This window comes from Zosterops lateralis, assembly GCF_965231275.1.
Source record: "Zosterops lateralis genome assembly, chromosome: 37".
Classification (NCBI taxonomy): Eukaryota; Metazoa; Chordata; class Aves; order Passeriformes; family Zosteropidae; genus Zosterops; species Zosterops lateralis.
This window is the reverse complement of record NC_139797.1, coordinates 1,333,573-1,357,003: the sequence shown is the minus strand read 5'-3', so window position 1 is coordinate 1,357,003 and position 23,431 is coordinate 1,333,573. Positions and strand designations below refer to the sequence as shown.

The window sequence follows — 23,431 nt, the reverse complement described above, 5'->3', positions numbered from 1 at the left end:
GCCACACAGGTGAGCGGCCCTACACCTGCTCCACCTGCGGGAAGAGCTTCAAGCGCTCGTCGCTGCTGCAGACGCACCTGCGCGTGCACACGGGGCTGCGCGCCTTCAGGTGCGCCCAGTGCGGCCTCACCTTCAAGTGGGCGTCGCACTACCAGTACCACCTGCGGCAGCACTCAGGTGAGCGGCCCTACACCTGCCCCACCTGTCCCAAGGCCTTCAAGAACTCGTCCAGCCTGCGGCGGCACCGCCACACCCACACAGGTGAGCGCCCGCACACCTGCGCCACCTGCGGGAAGGGCTTCGCCCAGGCTGCCAACCTGAGGCAGCACCTGCGGGTGCACACAGGTGAGAGGCCCTACACCTGTTCTACCTGCGGGAAGAGCTTCACGCACTCGTCCAACCTGCACCTGCACCGGCGCACGCACGGCCCCGCCCCGCCCTGCCCCACCTGTGCCGCGCCCGTGGCCTCGCACACCTGCCCAAGGGAGCCTCTGCAGGGCCCCGCCCCCTCCGGCCCTGCCCCCTGCACCTCACCTGAGCTGCTCTGGAGGCCGCTGGGGGTCACCTGTGCCGAGCCTGAGAGCGCGGCCACGCCCCACCTGGCCACGCCCCACCTGGCCACGCCCCAGCTGGCCACACCCGACCAGGCCACGCCCCACCCGGCCACGCCCCACCGCTGCCTCACCTGCGGCAAGAGCTTCAAGAACGGCTCGGGGCTGGCGCGGCACCTGCCCGGCCACGCCCAGCGGCCCAGGTGTGCGGCCACGCCCCGAGCCCCGCCCCGCCCGGCCACGCCCCCGCCAGGTGACCCCACGGCCGCCGCCCCGCCCCCGGCCACGCCCCCCGAGCGGCCGTACAGGTGCGGAGAGTGCGGCAAAGCCTTCAAGGGCTCCTCGGGGCTGCGCTACCACCTGCGCGACCACACAGGTGAGCGGCCCTACACCTGCGCCACCTGCGGGAAGAGCTTCAAGCGCTCGTCGCTGCTGCAGACGCACCTGCGCGTGCACACGGGGCTGCGCGCCTTCAGGTGCGCCCAGTGCGGCCTCACCTTCAAGTGGGCGTCGCACTACCAGTACCACCTGCGGCAGCACTCAGGTGAGCGGCCCTACACCTGCCCCACCTGCCCCAAGGCCTTCAAGAACTCGTCCAGCCTGCGGCGGCACCGCCACACCCACACAGGTGAGCGCCCGCACACCTGCGCCACCTGCGGGAAAGGATTCGCCCAGGCCGCCAACCTGAGGCAGCACCTGCGGGTGCACACAGGTGAGAGGCCCTACACCTGTTCTACCTGTGGGAAGAGCTTCACGCACTCGTCCAACCTGCACCTGCACCGGCGCACGCACTCGGCCGCGCGGCCCTTCCGCTGCCCCGCCTGCCCCAAGGCCTTCGTCATGGCCGCCTACCTGCAGAGACACCTGCGCACACATGGCCCCGCCCCGCGCCGCGCCCCTGCGGCATCACCTGCGGCATCACCTGCCGCCTCACCTGAGGCATCACCTGGAGCCACGCCCGCCCCGCCCGCCGCTTACCTGCTGCTGCCCGCCCCGCCCGGCCACACCCAGCGCAAGGTGCTGCTGCTGCCGGCCCTGCCCGGCCACGCCCAGCGGCACCTGGGGCAGGTGGGCAAAGGGGGGAACACCTGGCAGAGCGTGGTGCTGGTGCTGGGGGCGGGGCACGAGGGGGCGGGGCTACAGCTGCAGGTTGCTGAGGTCACAGGGGTGACAGGAGTTACAGGTGTAGGTGTGACAGGTGTAGGGGTAACAGGGGTCACAGGTGTAGGTGTCACAGGAGTCACAGGGGTCAGAAGTGCAACAGGTGTGGCAAGTGTAGGTATGACAGGTGTGACAGGTGTAGGTGTCACAGGAATCCCCAGTGTCACAGGAGTCTCAGGTGTTCAGCTTCAGGTGCTGCCGGTGGCCCCAGAGGTCACCAATGTCCAGGTGCAGGGCAGGGAGGTCACAGGTATCACAGATGTGACAGGTATGACAGGTGTCACAGGTGTGACAGGTGTGACAGGTGTAGGTATGACAGGGGTCACAGGTGTCACAGGTGTGACAGGTGTAGGTATGACAGGAGTCACAGGTGTGACAGGTGTCACAGGTGTCACAGGTGTAGGTGTCACAGGTGTGTCAGGAGTGCAGCTCCAGGTGCTCCCAGTGCCCTCGGAGGTCACCAACGTCCAGCTCCAGGTGTTGCCACCACCTGAGGTGACCAATATCCAGCTCCAGGCGCTGTCACCACCTCCAGGTGTCACCAATGTCCAGCTCCAGGTGCTGCCAGCACCACCTGAGGTGACCAGTGTCCAGCTCCAGGCCCCTGAGGTGACCAGTGTCCAGCTCCAGGCCCCTGAGGTGACCAATGTCCAGCTCCAGGCCACTGAGGTGACCAGTGTCCAGCTCCAGGCGCTGTCACCTCCTGCAGGTGTCACCAATGTCCAGCTCCAGGCCCTGCCGCTGACCTCAGGTGTCACCAACGTGCGGCTCCAGGTGCTGCCACCACCTCCAGGTGTCACCAGTGTCCAGCTCCAGCCCACTGAGGTGACCAGTGTCCAGCTCCAGGCCCCTGAGGTGACCAATGTCCAGCTCCAGCCCACTGAGGTGACCAGTGTCCAGCTCCAGGTGTTGCCAGCATCACCTGAGGTCACCGATGTCCACCTGGAACCTGCGGAGGAGGTGCCCAGTGCTCACCTGGAGCCCATGGAGGTGACCAGTGCCCACCTGGAGACATCAGAAGTGACCAGTGTCCACCTGGAGACATCAGAAGTGACCAGTGTCCACCTGGAGCCCACAGAGGTGACCAGTGTCCACCTGGATATGTCAGAGGTGACCAATGTCCACCTGGAACCTGCAGAACAGGTGCCCAGTGTCCACCTGGAGACATCAGAGGTGCCCAGTGACCACCTGGACATGTCAGAGGTGACCGATGTCCACCTGGAGACCACAGAGGAAGTCCCTGGTGCCCACCTGGACACCTTGGAGATGACCAGTGTCCACCTGGAGCCATCAGGACTGCCCAGTGTCCACCTGGAGGTGCCCAGTGTCCACCTGGACACTTCAGAAGTGCCCAGTGCTCACCTGGAGCCCACAGAGGTGCACCTGGACCCCCCCTAGGAGGTGACCAGTGTCCACCTGGAGACCACAGAGGTGCCCTCTGAGCACCTGGACACACCTTGGAGGTGACCAGTGTCCACCTGGAGACATCAGAGCTGCCCAGTGCTCACCTGGACACACCTTGGAGGTGACCAGTGTCCACCTGGACGTGTCAGAGGTGCCCAGTGCCCACCTGGACACACGTCGGAGATGACCAGTGTCCACCTGGACGTGTCAGAGGTGCCCAGTGCCCACCTGGACACACCTTGGAGGTGACCAGTGTCCACGTGGGAGTGCCCAGTGCTCACCTGGATGTGTCAGAGGTGCCCAGTGATCACCTGGATCCCCCTGAGGAGGTGCCCAGTGCTCACCTGAAGACCTTGGAGATGACCAATGTCCACCTGGAGGTGTCCAGTGTCCACCTGGAGATGACCAGTGTCCACCTGGAGGTGTCCAGTGCCCACCTGGAGGTGCTCAGTGCCCACCTGGACACACATTGGAGATGACCAGTGACCACCTGGACGTGTCAGAGGTGCCCAGTGCTCACCTGGACACACCTTGGAGGTGACCAGTGTCCATGTAGGAGTGCCCAGTGCTCACCTGGACGTGTCAGAGGTGCCCAAGGCCCACCTGGAGATCTCACAGGTGCCCTCTGACTACCTGAGCACACCTTGGAGATGACCAGTGCCCACCTGGCCACATCAGAGGTGCCCACCCCCCACCTCTCACGTGCCCAGGTGCCCAGAGCCCACCTGGAGCCCCCCAGGTGAGGGGGGCTGGGGGATACAGGGGTTACCTGAGCTCACCTGGGGGTACCTGAACTCACCTGGCCCGGGTGAAGGGGGCTGGGGGGTACCTGAGCTCACCTGGGAGTTCCTGAGCTCACCTAGGGATACCTGAGCTCACCTGGGGATACCTGAGCTCACCTGGCCCAGGTGAAGGGGACTGGGGGGTACCTGAGCTCACCTGGGGGTTCCTGAGCTCACCTGGGGATACCTGAGCTCACCTGGCTCAGGTGAGGCTGTTCCCATGTCAATAAAGGTGCCCTTCCCCCCTCAGTGCGGTCTCTGCTTCCGGGAGGGGGCGGGGCCAAGGGAAGGGGGCAGGGTCTCAAAGGGGCGGGGCCAAGGGGGTTATTGGGAGAGGGGGCGGGGCAGTTGTATCGGATTCCCAGTATGATCCCAGTGACTCCCAGTATGATCCCAGTGACTCCCAGTATGATCCCAGTGACTCCCAGTACGGCCCCAGTGACTCCCAGTATGGCCCCAGTGACTCCCAGTATGATCCCAGTGACTCCCAGTATGATCCCAGTGACTCCCAGTACGGCCCCAGTGACTCCCAGTATGATCCCAGTGACTCCCAGTATGATCCCAGTGACTCCCAGTATGATCCCAGTGACTCCCAGTATGATCCCAGTGACTCCCAGTACAGCCCCAGTGACTCCCAGTACGGCCCCAGTGACTCCCAGTACGGCCCCAGTGACTCCCAGTATGATCCCAGTGACTCCCAGTACAGCCCCAGTGACTCCCAGTACAGCCCCAGTGACTCCCAGTATGGCCCCAGTCACTCCCAGTATGATCCCAGTGACTCCCAGTACAGCCCCAGTGACTCCCAGTACGGCCCCAGTGACTCCCAGTATGATCCCAGTGACTCCCAGTACAGCCCCAGTGACTCCCAGTATGATCCCAGTGACTCCCAGTACAGCCCCAGTGACTCCCAGTATGATCCCAGTGACTCCCAGTACAGCCCCAGTGACTCCCAGTATGGCCCCAGTGACTCCCAGTACGGCCCCAGTGACTCCCAGTACAGCCCCAGTGACTCCCAGTATGATCCCAGTGACTCCCAGTACGGCCCCAGTGACTCCCAGTATGATCCCAGTGACTCCCAGTATGGCCCCAGTGACTCCCAGTATGATCCCAGTGACTCCCAGTACGGCCCCAGTGACTCCCAGTATGATCCCAGTGACTCCCAGTATGGCCCCAGTGACTCCCAGTATGATCCCAGTGACTCCCAGTACAGCCCCAGTGACTCCCAGTACGGCCCCAGTGACTCCCAGTATGATCCCAGTGACTCCCAGTACAGCCCCAGTGACTCCCAGTATGATCCCAGTGACTCCCAGTACAGCCCCAGTGACTCCCAGTATGGCCCCAGTGACTCCCAGTACAGCCCCAGTGACTCCCAGTACAGCCCCAGTGACTCCCAGTATGATCCCAGTGACTCCCAGTACGGCCCCAGTGACTCCCAGTATGATCCCAGTGACTCCCAGTATGGCCCCAGTGACTCCCAGTATGATCCCAGTGACTCCCAGTACGGCCCCAGTGACTCCCAGTATGATCCCAGTGACTCCCAGTATGGCCCCAGTGACTCCCAGTATGATCCCAGTGACTCCCAGTACGGCCCCAGTGACTCCCAGTATGATCCCAGTGACTCCCAGTATGGCCCCAGTGACTCCCAGTATGATCCCAGTGACTCCCAGTACGGCCCCAGTGACTCCCAGTATGATCCCAGTGACTCCCAGTACGGCCCCAGTGACTCCCAGTACGGCCCCAGTGACTCCCAGTATGATCCCAGTGACTCCCAGTACAGCCCCAGTGACTCCCAGTATGATCCCAGTGACTCCCAGTACAGCCCCAGTGACTCCCAGTATGGCCCCAGTGACTCCCAGTACAGCCCCAGTGACTCCCAGTACAGCCCCAGTGACTCCCAGTATGATCCCAGTGACTCCCAGTACGGCCCCAGTGACTCCCAGTATGATCCCAGTGACTCCCAGTATGGCCCCAGTGACTCCCAGTATGATCCCAGTGACTCCCAGTACAGCCCCAGTGACTCCCAGTATGGCCCCAGTGACTCCCAGTATGGCCCCAGTGACTCCCAGTATGATCCCAGTGACTCCCAGTACGGCCCCAGTGACTCCCAGTATGATCCCAGTGACACCCAGTATGGCCCCAGTGACTCCCAGTACAGCCCCAGTGACTCCCAGTATGATCCCAGTGACTCCCAGTACGGCCCCAGTGACTCCCAGTATGGCCCCAGTGACTCCCAGTATGATCCCAGTGACTCCCAGTACAGCCCCAGTGACTCCCAGTATGGCCCCAGTGACTCCCAGTATGGCCCCAGTGACTCCCAGTATGATCCCAGTGACTCCCAGTACGGCCCCAGTGACTCCCAGTATGATCCCAGTGACTCCCAGTACGGCCCCAGTGACTCCCAGTATGATCCCAGTGACTCCCAGTACGGCCCCAGTGACTCCCAGTACGGCCCCAGTGACTCCCAGTATGGCCCCAGTGACTCCCAGTATGGCCCCAGTGACTCCCAGTATGGCCCCAGTGACTCCCAGTACAGCCCCAGTGACTCCCAGTATGGCCCCAGTGACTCCCAGTATGGCCCCAGTGACTCCCAGTACAGCCCCAGTGACTCCCAGTATGATCCCAGTGACTCCCAGTATGATCCCAGTGACTCCCAGTACAGCCCCAGTGACTCCCAGTACGGCCCCAGTGACTCCCAGTATGATCCCAGTGACTCCCAGTATGGCCCCAGTGACTCCCAGTATGATCCCAGTGACTCCCAGTACAGCCCCAGTGACTCCCAGTATGATCCCAGTGACTCCCAGTACGGCCCCAGTGACTCCCAGTATGATCCCAGTGACTCCCAGTATGGCCCCAGTGACTCCCAGTATGATCCCAGTGACTCCCAGTATGATCCCAGTGACTCCCAGTATGGCCCCAGTGACTCCCAGTACGGCCCCAGTGACTCCCAGTACGGCCCCAGTGACTCCCAGTATGATCCCAGTGACTCCCAGTATGATCCCAGTGACTCCCAGTACGGCCCCAGTGACTCCCAGTATGATCCCAGTGACTCCCAGTATGATCCCAGTTACTCCCAGTACGGCCCCAGTGACTCCCAGTATGGCCCCAGTGACTCCCAGTATGATCCCAGTGACTCCCAGTATGATCCCAGTGACTCCCAGTATGGCCCCAGTGACTCCCAGTATGGCCCCAGTGACTCCCAGTATGATCCCAGTGACTCCCAGTATGGCCCCAGTGACTCCCAGTATGATCCCAGTGACTCCCAGTACAGCCCCAGTGACTCCCAGTATGGCCCCAGTGACTCCCAGTATGGCCCCAGTGACTCCCAGTACGGCCCCAGTGACTCCCAGTATGATCCCAGTGACTCCCAGTACGGCCCCAGTGACTCCCAGTATGGCCCCAGTGACTCCCAGTATGATCCCAGTGACTCCCAGTACGGCCCCAGTGACTCCCAGTATGATCCCAGTGACTCCCAGTATGATCCCAGTGACTCCCAGTACAGCCCCAGTGACTCCCAGTATGATCCCAGTGACTCCCAGTACAGCCCCAGTGACTCCCAGTACAGCCCCAGTGACTCCCAGTATGATCCCAGTGACTCCCAGTACAGCCCCAGTGACTCCCAGTATGATCCCAGTGACTCCCAGTATGATCCCAGTGACTCCCAGTACGGCCCCAGTGACTCCCAGTATGATCCCAGTGACTCCCAGTATGATCCCAGTGACTCCCAGTACGGCCCCAGTGACTCCCAGTATGATCCCAGTGACTCCCAGTATGGCCCCAGTGACTCCCAGTATGATCCCAGTGACTCCCAGTATGATCCCAGTGACTCCCAGTACGGCCCCAGTGACTCCCAGTACAGCCCCAGTGACTCCCAGTACAGCCCCAGTGACTCCCAGTATGATCCCAGTGACTCCCAGTATGATCCCAGTGACTCCCAGTACAGCCCCAGTGACTCCCAGTATGATCCCAGTGACTCCCAGTATGGCCCCAGTGACTCCCAGTATGATCCCAGTGACTCCCAGTACAGCCCCAGTGACTCCCAGTATGATCCCAGTGACTCCCAGTACGGCCCCAGTGACTCCCAGTACGGCCCCAGTGACTCCCAGTACGGCCCCAGTGACTCCCAGTATGATCCCAGTGACTCCCAGTATGGCCCCAGTGACTCCCAGTATGGCCCCAGTGACTCCCAGTATGGCCCCAGTGACTCCCAGTATGATCCCAGTGACTCCCAGTACGGCCCCAGTGACTCCCAGTACGGCCCCAGTGACTCCCAGTACGGCCCCAGTGACTCCCAGTACAGCCCCAGTGACTCCCAGTATGATCCCAGTGACTCCCAGTATGGCCCCAGTGACTCCCAGTATGATCCCAGTGACTCCCAGTATGATCCCAGTGACTCCCAGTATGATCCCAGTGACTCCCAGTATGATCCCAGTGACTCCCAGTATGATCCCAGTGACTCCCAGTACAGCCCCAGTGACTCCCAGTATGATCCCAGTGACTCCCAGTACAGCCCCAGTGACTCCCAGTATGATCCCAGTGACTCCCAGTACGGCCCCAGTGACTCCCAGTATGGCCCCAGTGACTCCCAGTATGATCCCAGTGACTCCCAGTACAGCCCCAGTGACTCCCAGTATGATCCCAGTGACTCCCAGTATGATCCCAGTGACTCCCAGTACGGCCCCAGTGACTCCCAGTACGGCCCCAGTGACTCCCAGTACAGCCCCAGTGACTCCCAGTACGGCCCCAGTGACTCCCAGTACAGCCCCAGTGACTCCCAGTATGATCCCAGTGACTCCCAGTACAGCCCCAGTGACTCCCAGTACGGCCCCAGTGACTCCCAGTACAGCCCCAGTGACTCCCAGTACGGTCCCAGTGACTCCCAGTATGATCCCAGTGACTCCCAGTATGATCCCAGTGACTCCCAGTATGGCCCCAGTGACTCCCAGTATGGCCCCAGTGACTCCCAGTACAGCCCCAGTGACTCCCAGTATGATCCCAGTGACTCCCAGTACGGCCCCAGTGACTCCCAGCACAGCCCCAGTGACTCCCAGTACGGCCCCAGTGACTCCCAGTATGGCCCCAGTGACTCCCAGTACGGCCCCAGTGACTCCCAGTACAGCCCCAGTGACTCCCAGTACGGCCCCAGTGACTCCCAGTACGGCCCCAGTGACTCCCAGTACAGCCCCAGTGACTCCCAGTATGATCCCAGTGACTCCCAGTATGGCCCCAGTGACTCCCAGTACGGCCCCAGTGACTCCCAGTATGATCCCAGTGACTCCCAGTACAGCCCCAGTGACTCCCAGTATGATCCCAGTGACTCCCAGTATGATCCCAGTGACTCCCAGTACAGCCCCAGTGACTCCCAGTATGATCCCAGTGACTCCCAGTATGGCCCCAGTGACTCCCAGTATGATCCCAGTGACTCCCAGTATGGCCCAGTCGCCCCCAGTCCCCCCCAGTCCCCCCCAGTTCCCCCCAGTTCCCCTCCCCCCCCCGGTTATTTCGGGCCCCCCGCACCTGTCCCGGCCCCTCCCCCACCCGGGCCCCGCGCCAGAGCCCCTCCCCCACCCAGACACGGCCTGGGACTGGGGGGACTGGGAGGGAACTGGACTGAACTGGGATGAACTGAGATGCACTATACTGGTCTGTACTGGTCTGTACTGGTCTGTACTGGTCCATACTGGTCCATACTGGTCTGTACTGGTCCGTACTGGTCTGTACTGGTCCGTACTGGTCCATACTGGTCCGTACTGGTCCGTACTGGTCTGTACTGGTCCATACTGGTCCGTACTGGTCCATACTGGTCCGTACTGGTCTGTACTGGTCCATACTGGTCTGTACTGGTCTGTACTGGTCCATACTGGTCTGTACTGGTCCATACTGGTCCGTGCTGGTCCATACTGGTCCATACTGGTCCATACTGGTCTGTACTGGTCCATACTGGTCCGTGCTGGTCTGTACTGGTCCATACTGGTCCATACTGGTCTGTACTGGTCCATACTGGTCCATACTGGTCCATACTGGTCTGTACTGGTCCATACTGGTCTGTACTGGTCCATACTGGTCCATACTGGTCTGTACTGGTCCATACTGGTCTGTACTGGTCCATACTGGTCTGTACTGGTCCATACTGGTCCATACTGGTCTGTACTGGTCCATACTGGTCTGTACTGGTCCGTACTGGTCTGTACTGGTCCATACTGGTCCGTACTGGTCCATACTGGTCCGTACTGGTCTGTACTGGTCCATACTGGTCCGTACTGGTCTGTACTGGTCCATACTGGTCTGTACTGGTCTGTACTGGTCCATACTGGTCCGTGCTGGTCTGTACTGGTCCGTACTGGTCCATACTGGTCCATACTGGTCTGTACTGGTCCATACTGGTCTGTACTGGTCCATACTGGTCCGTACTGGTCTGTACTGGTCTGTACTGGTCTGTACTGGTCCATACTGGTCCATACTGGTCCGTACTGGTCTGTACTGCTCCATACTGGTCCATACTGGTCCATACTGGTCCGTACTGGTCCATACTGGTCTGTACTGGTCCATACTGGTCCATACTGGTCCGTACTGGTCCATACTGGTCCGTACTGGTCCATACTGGTCCATACTGGTCTGTACTGGTCCATACTGGTCCATACTGGTCCATACTGGTCCATACTGGTCCGTACTGGTCCATACTGGTCTGTACTGGTCCATACTGGTCTGTACTGGTCCATACTGGTCCATACTGGTCCGTACTGCTCCATACTGGTCCGTACTGGTCCATACTGGTCCATACTGGTCTGTACTGGTCCATACTGGTCCGTACTGGTCCGTACTGGTCCGTACTGGTCCATACTGGTCTGTACTGGTCCATACTGGTCCGTACTGGTCCGTACTGGTCCGTACTGGTCCATACTGGTCTGTACTGGTCCATACTGATCTGTACTGGTCCATACTGGTCCGTACTGGTCCGTACTGGTCCATACTGGTCTGTACTGGTCCATACTGGTCTGTACTGGTCCATACTGGTCTGTACTGGTCCGTACTGGTCTGTACTGGTCCGTACTGGTCCATACTGGTCCGTACTGGTCCATACTGGTCTGTACTGGTCCATACTGGTCCATACTGGTCCATACTGGTCCGTACTGGTCCATACTGGTCCATACTGGTCCGTACTGGTCTGTACTGGTCCATACTGGTCTGTACTGGTCCGTACTGGTCTGTACTGGTCCGTACTGGTCCATACTGGTCTGTACTGGTCCGTACTGGTCTGTACTGGTCCATACTGGTCCATACTGGTCCATACCATTCCATACTGGTCCGTACTGGTCTGTACTGGTCCATACTGGTCCATACTGGTCTGTACTGGTCCATACTGGTCCATACTGGTCCGTACTGGTCCATACTGGTCCATACTGGTCCATACTGGTCCGTACTGGTCCATACTGGTCCATACTGGTCCGTACTGGTCTGTACTGGTCTGCACTGGTCTCTCGTTCCTGCCCCGGGAGGAATCCGGGCCGCCCCTCCCCCCCCGGCCACCTGTGGCTGCGTTAATTGGCCCCGAGTCATTAACGGGGATTGATTACCCGGGGCGTGATTAATGACCCGGATTAATTACCTGAGGAGTGATTAATGACCCGGATTAATTACCTGAGGAGTGATTAATGACCCGGATTGATTACTGGAATGATTAATTACCTGGGGAGGAATGATTAATGACCCCGGAGAGTGATTAATGACTCAGGGGAAATTAATTATCTGGGGGAATGATTAATTATCTGGGGGAATGATTAATTACGGGGAGAAAATTATTAATTACGGGGAGAAATTATTAATTACTGAGGGAAAATTATTAATGACCAGGGAGTGATTAATTACCGGGGAGTTTGATTAATTACCGAGGAATAGTTAATTACCGGTAGCACGTTGTTAATTACCCGGGAATGATTAATTACCTGGGGATGATTAATTACCAGGGGATAATTAATGACTGGAGTACTGACGGCTGCAGGGCAGGGGTTAATTACCCCGGATAATTAATTACCCTGAGCAGGGCAGGGGTTAATTACCAGGGATAATTAATTACCGGGGCAGGGCAGGGGTTAATTACCCGGCGTTAATTACCGGGGCAGGGCAGGGGTTAATTACCGCGGTGATTAATTACCGGGGCAGGGCAGGGGTTAATTACCCGGCGTTAATTACCGGGGCAGGGCAGGAGTTAATTACCGCGGTGATTAATTACCCGGGCAGGGCAGGGGTTAATTACCCGGCGTTAATTACCGGGGCAGGGCAGGGGTTAATTACCAGGGATAATTAATTACCCGGGCAGGGCAGGGGTTAATTACCGCGGTTAATTACCCGGGCAGGGCAGGGGTTAATTACCAGGGATAATTAATTACCCTGAGCAGGGCAGGGGTTAATTACCAGGGATAATTAATTACCGGGGCAGGGCAGGGGTTAATTACCCGGTGATTAATTACCCTGAGCAGGGCAGGGGTTAATTACCAGGGATAATTAATTACCCGGGGCAGGGCAGGGGTTAATTACCAGGGATAATTAATTACCGGGGCAGGGCAGGGGTTAATTACCGCGGTTAATTACGGGGAAGGGCAGGGGTTAATTACCGCGGTTAATTACCCTGAGCAGGGCAGGGGTTAATTACCGCGGTTAATTACGGGGAAGGGCCGCGACAGGTGCGGAACAGGTGCGGGGGGGAGGGGCGGGGGGGCGGGGGGGGTTGGGTTATACTGGGATAAACTGGGATAAACTGGGATAAACTGGGATAAACTGGGACAAACTGGGGGGACTGGGGGGAACTGGGGGGGACTGGGGGGATCTGGGAGAGACTGGGGGGAACTGGGTTATACTGGGATGAACTGGGAGAGACTGGGAGGGACTGGAGTGGACTGGGAGGGACTGGGATATACTGGGAGTGACTGGGAGGGACTGGGATAAACTGGGGGGACTGGGGGGATCTGGGAGAGACTGGGATGGACTGGGATGAACTGGGAGGGACTGGAGAAGACTGGGAGCACTGGGAGGGACTGGGATATACTGGGGGAACTGGGAGGGACTGGGGGGGACTGTGAGGGGATTTGGGGGGACTGGGATGGACTGGGATGGACTGGGAGGGACTGGGATATACTGGGGGGGACTGAGGTGGACTAGGGGGGACTGGTTTATACTGGGTTATACTGGGATAAGCTGGGATAAACTGGGGGGGACTGGGATGAACTGGGGGGGACTGGGGGGAACTGGGAGAGACTGGGATGGACTGGGTTATACTGGGATATACTGGGAGGGACTGGGGGGGAACTGGGTTATACTGGGATGAACTGGGAGCTACTGGGAGGGATTAGAGTGGACTGGGAGCACTGGGAGGGACTGGGATATACTGGGGGAACTGGGAGGGACTGGGAGCTACTGGGAGGGGATTTGGGGGGACTGGGATATACTGGGATATACTGGGCGGGACTGGGTTATACTGGGAGAGACTGGACTAAACTGGGGGGGAACTGGAAGGGACTGGGAGGCACTGGGGGGAGATTTGGGGGGACTGGGATATACTGGGATATACTGGACTAAACTGGGAGGGACTGGGATGGACTGGGATATACTGGGGGGACTGGGAGGGACTGGGATGGACTGGGAGAAACTGGGATGAACTGGGAGGGACTGGGGAGAACTGGGAGGGAACTGGGAAGGAACTGGGTGGGACTGGGAGGAACTGGGCTGTACTGGGAAGGGTTCAGTGGGGTTTGGGGTGTACTGGGATGAACTGGGATGAACTGGGGGGGCACTGGGAGGTCCTTGGCACAGGGTTTGGGGACACCAGTATGGCCCCAGTATGGACCAGTATGGCCCAGTATCCTTCCACTATGGCCCAGTACAACCCGAGTATGGCCCAGTATGGGCCCCAGTACAGCCCCAGTACAGCCCCAGTATGGCCCCAGTACAGCCCCAGTACAGCCCCAGTATGGCCCCAGTACAGCCCCAGTACAGCCCCAGTATGGCCCCAGTACAGCCCCAGTACAGCCCCAGTATGGCCCAGTATGGCCCAGTATTGCCCAGTATGGCCCAGTATGGCCCAGTATTGCCCAGTATTGCCCAGTATGGCCCAGTACAGCCCCAGTATGGCCCCAGTATGGCCCCAGTATGGCCCAGTACAGCCCCAGTATGGCCCAGTATGGCCCAGTATGGCCCAGTATTGCCCAGTATGGCCCAGTATGGCCCAGTATTGCCCAGTATGGCCCAGTACAGCCCCAGTACAGCCCCAGTACAGCCCCAGTACAGCCCCAGTATGGCCCCAGTATGGCCCAGTACAGCCCCAGTATGGCCCCAGTATGGCCCAGTATTGCCCAGTATGGCCCCAGTACAGCCCCAGTACAGCCCCAGTATGGCCCCAGTATGGCCCAGTACAGCCCCAGTATGGCCCCAGTATGGCCCAGTACAGCCCCAGTATGGCCCAGTACAGCCCCAGTACAGCCCCAGTACAGGCCCAGTACAGCCCCAGTACAGCCCCAGTACAGCCCCAGTATGGCCCAGTACAGCCCCAGTATGGCCCCAGTACAGCCCCAGTATGGCCCAGTATGGCCCAGTATGGCCCCAGTACAGCCCCAGTACAGGCCCAGTACAGGCCCAGTACAGCCCCAGTACAGCCCCAGTACAGCCCCAGTATGGCCCAGTATGGCCCAGTATGGCCCCAGTACAGCCCCAGTACAGGCCCAGTACAGGCCCAGTACAGCCCCAGTACAGCCCCAGTACAGCCCCAGTATGGCCCAGTATGGCCCAGTATGGCCCCAGTACAGCCCCAGTACAGGCCCAGTACAGCCCCAGTACAGCCCCAGTACAGCCCCAGTACAGCCCCAGTACAGCCCCAGTATGGCCCAGTATGGCCCAGTATGGCCCAGTATGGCCCAGTATGGCCCAGTCCAGCTCCCTGCACCCCCAGGGACACTCCCAGTCCCTCCCAGTATATCCCAGTGTCCCCAAACCCCCTCCCAGTACACCCAGTGCCCCCCTTGTCCCCTGTCCCTGCCTTGTCCTGCTGTCCCCTGTCCCCTCTGTCCCCACCACTGTCACCCCATGTCCCCCTGTCCCCTGCTTGTCCCCCTGTCCCCTCTTGTCCTCTCCTGTCCCCTCTGTCCCCTCATCCCCCTGTCCCCTCCATGTCCCCTGTCCCCTCTGTCCCCTCAGTCCCCATCACTGTCACCACTGTCACCCCTGTCCCCCCGTCCCCTCCATCCCTGTCCCCTCTTGTCCCCTCCTTGTCCCCTGTCCCTCTGTCCTGCCCTCCCTCTGTCCCCTCTCTCCTTTTGTCCCCTCCTGTCCTGTTCTCCCTGTCCCTCCTTGTCCCCTTGTCCCTCTGTCCCCTCCTTGTCCCACTCGTCCCTCTGTCCCCCTGCCTTCCCCTCCTCCCCCCGTGTCCCCTCCTTGTCCCCCTGTCCCCTCAATCCCTGTCCCCCCGTGTCCCCCGCTGTCCCTGTCCCTCTGTCCCTGTCCCCCCGTGTCCCTCTGTCCCCTCAATCCCTCTCCTCCCCGTGTCCCCCTCGTGTCCCCCCCCGTGTCCTCTCGCTGTCCCCGCACTGTCCCCTTCCCATGTCCCCGTACTGTCCTCCCCGCACTGTCCCCTCGCTGTCCCCGCTCTGTCCCCCCCCCGTGTCCCCCCCGCACTGTCCCCGCACTGTCCCTTTGCTGTCCCCGCACTGTCCCCTCGCTGTCCCCGCACTGTCCCCCCCTCCGTGTCCCCCCGTGTCCCCCCCGCACTGTTCCCCCTCCGTGTCCCCGCACTGTCCCCGCACTGTCCCTTTGCTGTCCCCGCACTGTCCCCTCCCCGCGCTGTCCCCCCCCGTGTCCCCCGCTGTCCCCGCGGTGTGGCGGCGCAGGTGACAGATCCCGGCGGGGCCACGGGAAACTCTGAGTCACAACCGCGGGGCCACCGGGGGGGACACGGGGACAGCGGGGACAGCGGGGACAGCGGGGACAGACACACAGCCGGGACACAGGTGGGACACCTGCGGCACCGCGGGGACACCCGGGCCCCCCTGGGGACACTCGGGGACAGCTGGGCCCCCCTTGGGGACAGCTGGGGACCCTTGGCGCGCCCTTAGGGACACTTGAGCCCCCCTTGGCGACAGCTGGGCCCCCCTTGGGGACACTTGGGGACCCTTGGGGCGCCCTGGGGACAGGTGGGGGACTCTTAGGGACAGCTGGGCCCCCCTTGGGGACACTTGGGGACCCTTGGGGCACCCTGGGGACAGGTGGGGGACTCTTAGGGACAGCTGGGCCCCCCTTGGGGACACTTGGGGACCCTTGGGGCACCCTGGGGACAGCTGCAGCACCCTGGGGACAGCTGGGCCCCCCTTGGAGACAGCTGGGCCACCCTGGGGACAGGTGGGGACCCCTGGGGCACCCTGGGGACACTTGGTGACAGCTGGGCCCCCCTTGGGGACAGCTGGGGACCCCTGGGGCACCCTGGGGACAGGTGGGGCACCTCTGGGGACAGGTCGGGGACCCTGGGGAAACTCGGGGACACTTGGGGATCCTTGGGGCACCCGGGGGACAGCTGGGCCACCCTTGGGGACAGTTGGGGACCCTTGGGGCACCCTTAAGGACAGCTGGGCCCCCTTGGGGACAGCTGGGGGACCTCTGGGCCACCCTGGGGACAGATGGGCCACCCCTGGGGCACCCTGGGGACATTCGGTGACAGCTGGGCCCCCTTGGGGACAGCTGGGCACACTCGGGGCACCCTGGGGACAGCTGGGGACCCTTGGGCCACCCTTGGGGCACCCTGGGGACAGCTGGGGGACCCTTGGGGACAGTTGAGCCCCCCTTGGGCCACCCTTGGGGCACCCGGGGCACAGGTGGGGACCCCTGGGGACAGCTGGGGCACCCTGGGGACAGCCGGGCCCCCCCTCGGGCCACCTGGGCCACCCCTGGTGACACTTGGCGACACTCGGGGCCACCTGGGCCACCCCGGGGCAGGCGGGGACACGGGACAGGGGACAGGTGGCACTGGTGGCACCGCGGGGGGAGGGGAACAGCTGGGGAGGGGGAGGGGAGGGGAGGGGGGGACACCGGGACTGGGCTGGACTGGGCTGGACTGGGACGGACTGGGATAGACTGGGAGAGACTGGGGTGGACCGGAGTGTACTGGGGTGTACTGAGTTAGACTGGGATAGACTGGGTTATACTGGGTTATACTGGTTTTTACTGGGACAGACTGGGTTGTACTGAGATTGGGATAGACTGGGATAGACTGGTGTGTACTGGGTTATACTGGGATAGACTGGGATAGACTGGTTTAGGCTGAGTTTAGACTGGGATGGGCTGGGTTAGACTGGGATATACTGGGATAGACTGCATTGGACTGGTTTATACTGGGTAATGCTGGTTTAGATTGGGTATAGACTGGGATAGACTGGGTATAGACTGGGTTGTACTGGGATAGACTGGGTTATACTGGGTTATACTGGTTTTTACTGGGACAGACTGGGTTGTACTGAGATATATTGGTTTATACTGGGATATAGTAGGATATACTGGGTTATACTGGGATACACTGGGATATACTGGGATGTACTGGGATAGCCTGGGTTAGACTGGTGTGTACTGGGGTGTACTGGGTTATACTGGGATATACTGGGATAGGCTGGTATGTGCTGGGTTATACTGGGATATACTGGGATAGGCTGGGTTGTACTGGGATAGGCTGTGTTATGCTGGTTTTTACTGGGACAGACTAGGTTGTACTGAGATATATTGGTTTATACTGGGATATACTGGGATATACTGGGTTATACTGGGATACACTGGGATATACTGGGGTGTACTGGGATAGACTGAGTTTAGACTGGGACAGACTGGGATATACTGGGATATACTGGGATATACTGGTTTATACTGAGTTTATACTGGGTTATGCTGGTTTAGACTGGGATAGACTGGGTATAGACTGGGATAGACTGGGTTATACTGGTTTATACTGGGGTATACTGGGATAGACTGGTGTGTACTGGGGTATACTGAGTTATACTGGGATACACTGGGTTATACTGGGACAGACTGGGATAGACTGGTTTAGGCTGAGTTTAAACTTGGATAGACTGGGTTATACTGGTTTATACTGGGGTGTACTGGGACAGACTGGTGTGTACTGGGGTGTACTGGGTTATACTGGGATGGACTGGGTTGTACTGAGATAGACTGGGATATACTGGGTTATACTGGTTTAGACTGAGTTTAGACTGGGACAGACTGGGATATACTGGGATATACTGGGATATACTGGTTTATACTGTTTTTTACTGGGATAGAGTGGGATAAACTGGGATATACTAGAATATACTGGGATACACTGGGTTAGACTGGTTTATACTGGGAAAGACTGGTTTATACTGGGTATGCTGTTTTATACTGGGATGTACTGGGATACACTGGGTTAGACTGGTTTATATTGGGTTAGACTGATGTGTACTGGGGTGTACTGGGTTATACTGGGATAGACTGGGTTATACTGGGTTATGCTGGGTTATACTGGATTAGACTGAGTTTAGACTGGGATAGGCTGGGTTAGACTGGTTTATACTGGTTTTTACTGGAATAGACTGGGTTATACTGGGATATACTAGGATATACTGGAATATACTGGGTTACACTGGGATACACTGGGTTAAACTGGTTTATACTGGGTTATACTGGTGTGTACTGGTGTGTACTGGGTTATACTGGGATAGACTGGGCTGTACTGGTATAGACTGGGTTATACTGGTTTAGACTGAGTTTAAACTGGGATAGGCTGGGGTATACTGGGTTATACTGCGTTGGACTGGTTTATACTGGGTTATGCTGGTTTAGACTGGGATAGACTGGGATCCACTGGGTTATACTGGTTTATACTGGGATATACTGGGTTATATTGGTTTATACTGGGTTATACTGGGATAGACTGGGTTATACTGGTTTATACTGAATTTAGACTGGGATAGACTGGGTTAGACTGGGATATACTGATCCATACTGGTTTATACTGATCCGTACTGGTCCATACTGGTTTATACTGGTCCATACTGGTTTGTACTGGTCTGCACTGGTGCCCAGGCCATGGAGGCCCCCTCAGAGGCCAGCGAGGACGAGGATGAGGGTGGAGCTGGGCTGGGTTATACTGGTCTGTACTGGGTTATACTGGTCCATACTGGTTTATACTGGTCCATACTGGTTTATACTGGTGTACAGGCCATGGAGGCTCCATTAGAAGCTGATGAGGATGAGGGTAGAACTTACTGGGTTATACTGGTCTGTACTGGTTTATATTGATCCATACTGGTTTATACTAGCTCATACTGGGTTATACTGATGTATACTGGTCTATACTGGTCCGTACTGGTTTATACTGGTTTATACTGGTGCACAGGCCATGGAGGCTCCATTAGAGGCTGGCAAGGACATGGGTGAGGGTGGAACTGGGCTGGGTTATACTGGTCCATACAGGTCCATACAGGTCTGTACTGGTCCATACTGGTCCATACTGGTCCATACTGGTCCATACTGGTCCATACTGGTCCGTACTGGTCCATACTGGTCCGCAGGCCATGGAGGCGCCCCCGGAGGCCAGCGAGGACGAGGATGACGACGAGCAGTCGGTGGCCGAGGCCCAGGAGCGGCTCCTGCAGGCGCTGATGGCGCGGGCGGGGCGGGACCTGCCCCGGCGGGAACTGGAGCGGGACTGGGACGTGCTGGGAGAACTGGGCAGCGGCTCCTACGGGCGGGTCCTGCTGGCACAGCCCCGGCACGGAGGTGAGGACACCTGGGGTACCTGGGAACACACCTGGGGACACCTGGGGTACCTGGGGATACCTGGGGATATCTACAGATACACCTGGGGACACCTGGGGACACCTGGAGACACCTGGGGACACCTGGGGACACCTGGGGACACCTGGGGATATCTACAGACACACCTGGGGACACCTGGGGACACCTGGGGATACCTGGGGATACCTGGGGAGACACCTGGGGACACCTGGAGGCACCTGAGTCATTCTCCCCAGGCGGCCCCAGGTGAGCCCAGCGGTGTTACCTGTCCCCAGGTCTGTCCGTACCTGACCCAGGTGTGTCTGTCCCTGTCCCTGAGCCAGTTGTGTTACCTGTGCAGGTGTGTTCCCTGTCCCCATCCCAGGTGCATTACCTGTCCCCAGGTGTGTTCCCTAACCCAGGTGTGTTACCTGTCCCTAGTGTGTCAGTCTCTAACCCAGGTGTGTTACCCATCCCAGGTGTGTTGTTCTCTAACCCAGGTGTGTCTCTAACCCAGATGTGTTACCTGTCCCAGGTGTGTCAGTCCCTGACCCAGGTGTGTTACCTGCCCAGGCATGTCTCTAACCAGGTGTGTTACCCATCTCAGGTATGTTACCTGCCCAGGTGTGTCTGTAACCCAGGTGTGTTACCTGTCCCCAGGTGTGTCAGTCCCTGTCCAGGTGTGTCAGTCCCTGTCCAGGTGTGTCCCTAACCCAGGTGTGTCTCTAACCCAGGTGTGTTACCTGCCCAGGTGTGTCTCTAACTCAGGTGTGTCTCTAACCTACGTGTGTTACCTGTCCCCAGGTATGTCCCTGTCCCAGGTGTGTCAGTCTCTAACCCAGGTGTGTCCCTGTCCCAGGTGTATTCCCTGCCCAGGTGTGTCCCACCTGTCCAGGTGTGTCTCTAACCCAGGTGTGTCCCTGCCCAGGTGTGCCAGTCCCTAACCCAGGTGTGTCCCACCTGTCCAGGTGTGTCTCTAACCCAGGTGTGTCCCACCTGTCCAGGTGCGCAGGTGGCGCTGAAGCTGCTGTCCAAGGCCCGGACGGGCAGGGCCGCGTTCCTGCGGGAGTTCTGCACTCACCTGTGCCTGCGGGGGGCGCTCACCTGTGTGCAGGTGCTGCCGCCGCCCTTCGAGACCCCCACGGAGTTCGGCTTCGCCCAGGAGCTCGCACCTGCCGGGGACCTGTGCGGGCTCCTCACACCTGGGGTGAGTCACCTGCACACACACACAGGTGGGGACAGGTGAGACAGGTGGGACAGGTGGGGACAGGTGAGACAGGTGGGGACAGGTGGGGACAGGTGAGACAGGTGGGGACAGGTGAGAAGGATGAGACAGGTGGGGACAGGTGGGACAGGTGACAGACAGGTGAGGACAGGTGACAGACAGGTGAGAACAGGTGGGAGCAGGTGGGGACAGGTGAGAGGGATGGGACAGGTGAGGACAGGTGGGACAGGGGAGGGACAGGTGATGACAGGTGTGACAAGTGAGGGGAAGGTGAGGGCCAGGTGAAGACAGGTGAGGAGAGGTGAAAGGTGTGGGGATGGGGGACAGGTGGCGACAGGTGAGACAGGTGAGGGACAGGTGTGGACATGTGTGGGGATGGGGGACAGGTGAGGGACAGGTGTGGGAAAGTGAGGACAGGTGGGGACAGGTGAAACAGATGGGGACAGGTGTGAGACAGGTGTGAGGATGGGGGACAGGTGAGGACAGATGAGACAGGTGATGGACAGGTGAGGGGACAGGGACAGGTGATGGATAGGCAAGGGACAGGTGAGAACAGGTGAGACAGGTGGGGACAGGTGAGAAGGATGGGACAGGTGAGGACAGGTGAGACAGGTGAGGACAGGTGTGGGGATGTGGGACAGGTGAGGGACAGGTATGGGGATGGGGACAGGTGGGGACAGGTGAGAAGGATGGGACAGGTGAGGACAGGTGAGGAAGGGGACAGCCGTGAGCCTGTGTGGGAGGACAGGTGTGCACAGGTGAGCTCTCAGGTGTCCCTCAGGTGACACAGCCCTGGGTCGGTGACGGTGCCGAGTGTCCCCAGGTGCCCCCAGGTGTGTCCCTGTCCCCAGGTGGGTCTGAGTGACCCCAGAGGTGACCCCGGGTGTGTTACCTGTCCCCAGGTGTGTCTCCTGTCCCCAGGTGGGTCTCCCCAAGTCTCAGGTGAATCCCTGACCCTCTCAAGTGTCCCCAGGTGACCCCAGGTGTGTTACCTGTCCCCAGGTGGGTCTCCCCGAGGCGCAGGTGAAGCGCTGCCCCTCCCAAGTGTCCCCAGGTGTATTTACCTGACCCCAGGTGTGTTACCTGTCCCCAGGTGGGTCTCCCCGAGGCGCAGGTGTATTTACCTGACCCCAGGTGTGTTACCTGTCCCCAGGTGGGTCTCCCCGAGGCCCAGGTGTATTTACCTGACGCCAGGTGTGTTACCTGTCCCCAGGTGGGTCTCCCCGAGGCGCAGGTGAAGCGCTGTGCTGTCCAGGTGTCGGCAGCCCTGTCGTACCTGCACGGCCACGCCCTCGTGCACCGGGACCTGAAGCTGGACAACGTCCTGGCCTTCGACCCCGAGTGTCACCTGGTCAAGGTGTGCGACTTCGGCCTCACGCGGGTCCTGGGCTGGCAGGTGCGGCCGGCGCCGGGCCCCGCCCCCTACGCGGCCCCCGAGCTGTGGCGGGCGAGCGCGGGTGAGGCGCAGGTGAGCTCGGGGGAGGCGCAGGTGGGCCCAGGTGAGGCGCAGGTGAGCTCAGGTGAGGCGCAGGTGGGCTCAGGTGAGGCGCAGGTGAGGGCGGAGCCCGCGCTGGACACCTGGGCCTTCGGGGTGCTGCTGTTCGCGCTGCTCACCGGCACCTTCCCCTGGGCCTCACCTGCGCGCTCCGACCCCGCCTTCCGCCGCTTCCGCGCCTGGCACCGCCGCACCTGCGCAGGTGAGGCCCCGCCCCGCCCCCCGCGCACCTGGCGGGCCCTGGGGGAGGCGGCGCTGCGGCTGCTCCGGGGGCTGCTCCACCCCCAGCCCGCCCGGCGCTGCCCACCTGGCCAGGTGAGCGCCTACCTGGGCAGGCCCTGGACAGCGGGACAGGTGAGCGCGGGGGGACAGGGGGAGTCCTCAGGGGAGAGCGGACAGGTGAGCCCTGAGGGTGAGAGTGAGAGTGGACAGGTGAGCCCTGCGGGGGGGAGCGGACAGGTGAGCCCTGAGGGGGGGAGCGGACAGGTGAGCCCTGAGGGTGAGAGTGAACAGGTGAGCCCTGAGGGAGGGAGTGGACAGGTGAGCCCTGAGGGGGGGAGCGGACAGGTGAGCCCTGAGGGTGAGAGTGAACAGGTGAGCCCTGAGGGGGAGAGCGCACAGGTGAGCCCTGCAGGTGAGGGGGGGAGCGGACAGGTGAGCCCTGAATATGAGGGTGGAAGTGAACAGGTGAGCTCTGAGGATGAAAGTGGGAGTGGCCAGGTGAGCCCCACAGGTGAGAGTGAGAGCAGCCAGGTGAGCTCTGCAGGTGAGAGCTCTGCAAGTGAGGAGAGGAGTGACCAGGTGTTCTCTGCAGATGAGAGTGACCAGGAGCTCTCTGCAGGTGAGAGCAGCCAGGTGAGCCCTGCAGGTGAGGAGGGGAGTGACCAGGTGAGCCCTGCAGGTGAGGAGAGGAGTGACCAGGTGTTCTCTGCAGATGAGAGTGACCAGGAGCTCTCTGCAGGTGAGAGTGGCCAGGTGAGCCCTGCAGGTGAGGAGGGGAGTGACCAGGTGTTCTCTGCAGGTGAGAATGAGAGTG

At 60.1% G+C, this 23,431-nt stretch overlaps 2 protein-coding genes across 2 annotated transcripts; both read left to right on the top strand.

Moving 5' to 3' along the window:
- Positions 1–1,391: 1,391 nt before the first annotated feature.
- LOC310921892 (uncharacterized protein) lies at positions 1,392–3,895 on the top strand (the record flags this gene model as incomplete). Its single annotated transcript, XM_083882153.1, has 6 exons — positions 1,392–1,740; positions 1,855–1,998; positions 2,110–2,321; positions 2,382–2,537; positions 2,598–3,306; positions 3,775–3,895. The coding sequence occupies 5 exons, from the start codon at positions 1,392–1,394 to the stop codon at positions 3,108–3,110; spliced, it is 1,374 nt and encodes a 457-aa protein (XP_083738279.1). The 3' UTR covers positions 3,111–3,306; positions 3,775–3,895.
- Positions 3,300–22,714, top strand: LOC310921891 (putative serine/threonine-protein kinase SBK3; the record flags this gene model as incomplete). Its single annotated transcript, XM_083882152.1, has 10 exons — positions 3,300–3,329; positions 3,446–3,559; positions 19,471–19,678; positions 20,300–20,335; positions 20,518–20,534; positions 20,604–20,643; positions 20,680–20,882; positions 22,114–22,357; positions 22,442–22,577; positions 22,684–22,714. The coding sequence occupies 10 exons, from the start codon at positions 3,300–3,302 to the stop codon at positions 22,712–22,714; spliced, it is 1,059 nt and encodes a 352-aa protein (XP_083738278.1).
- Positions 22,715–23,431: the final 717 nt, after the last annotated feature.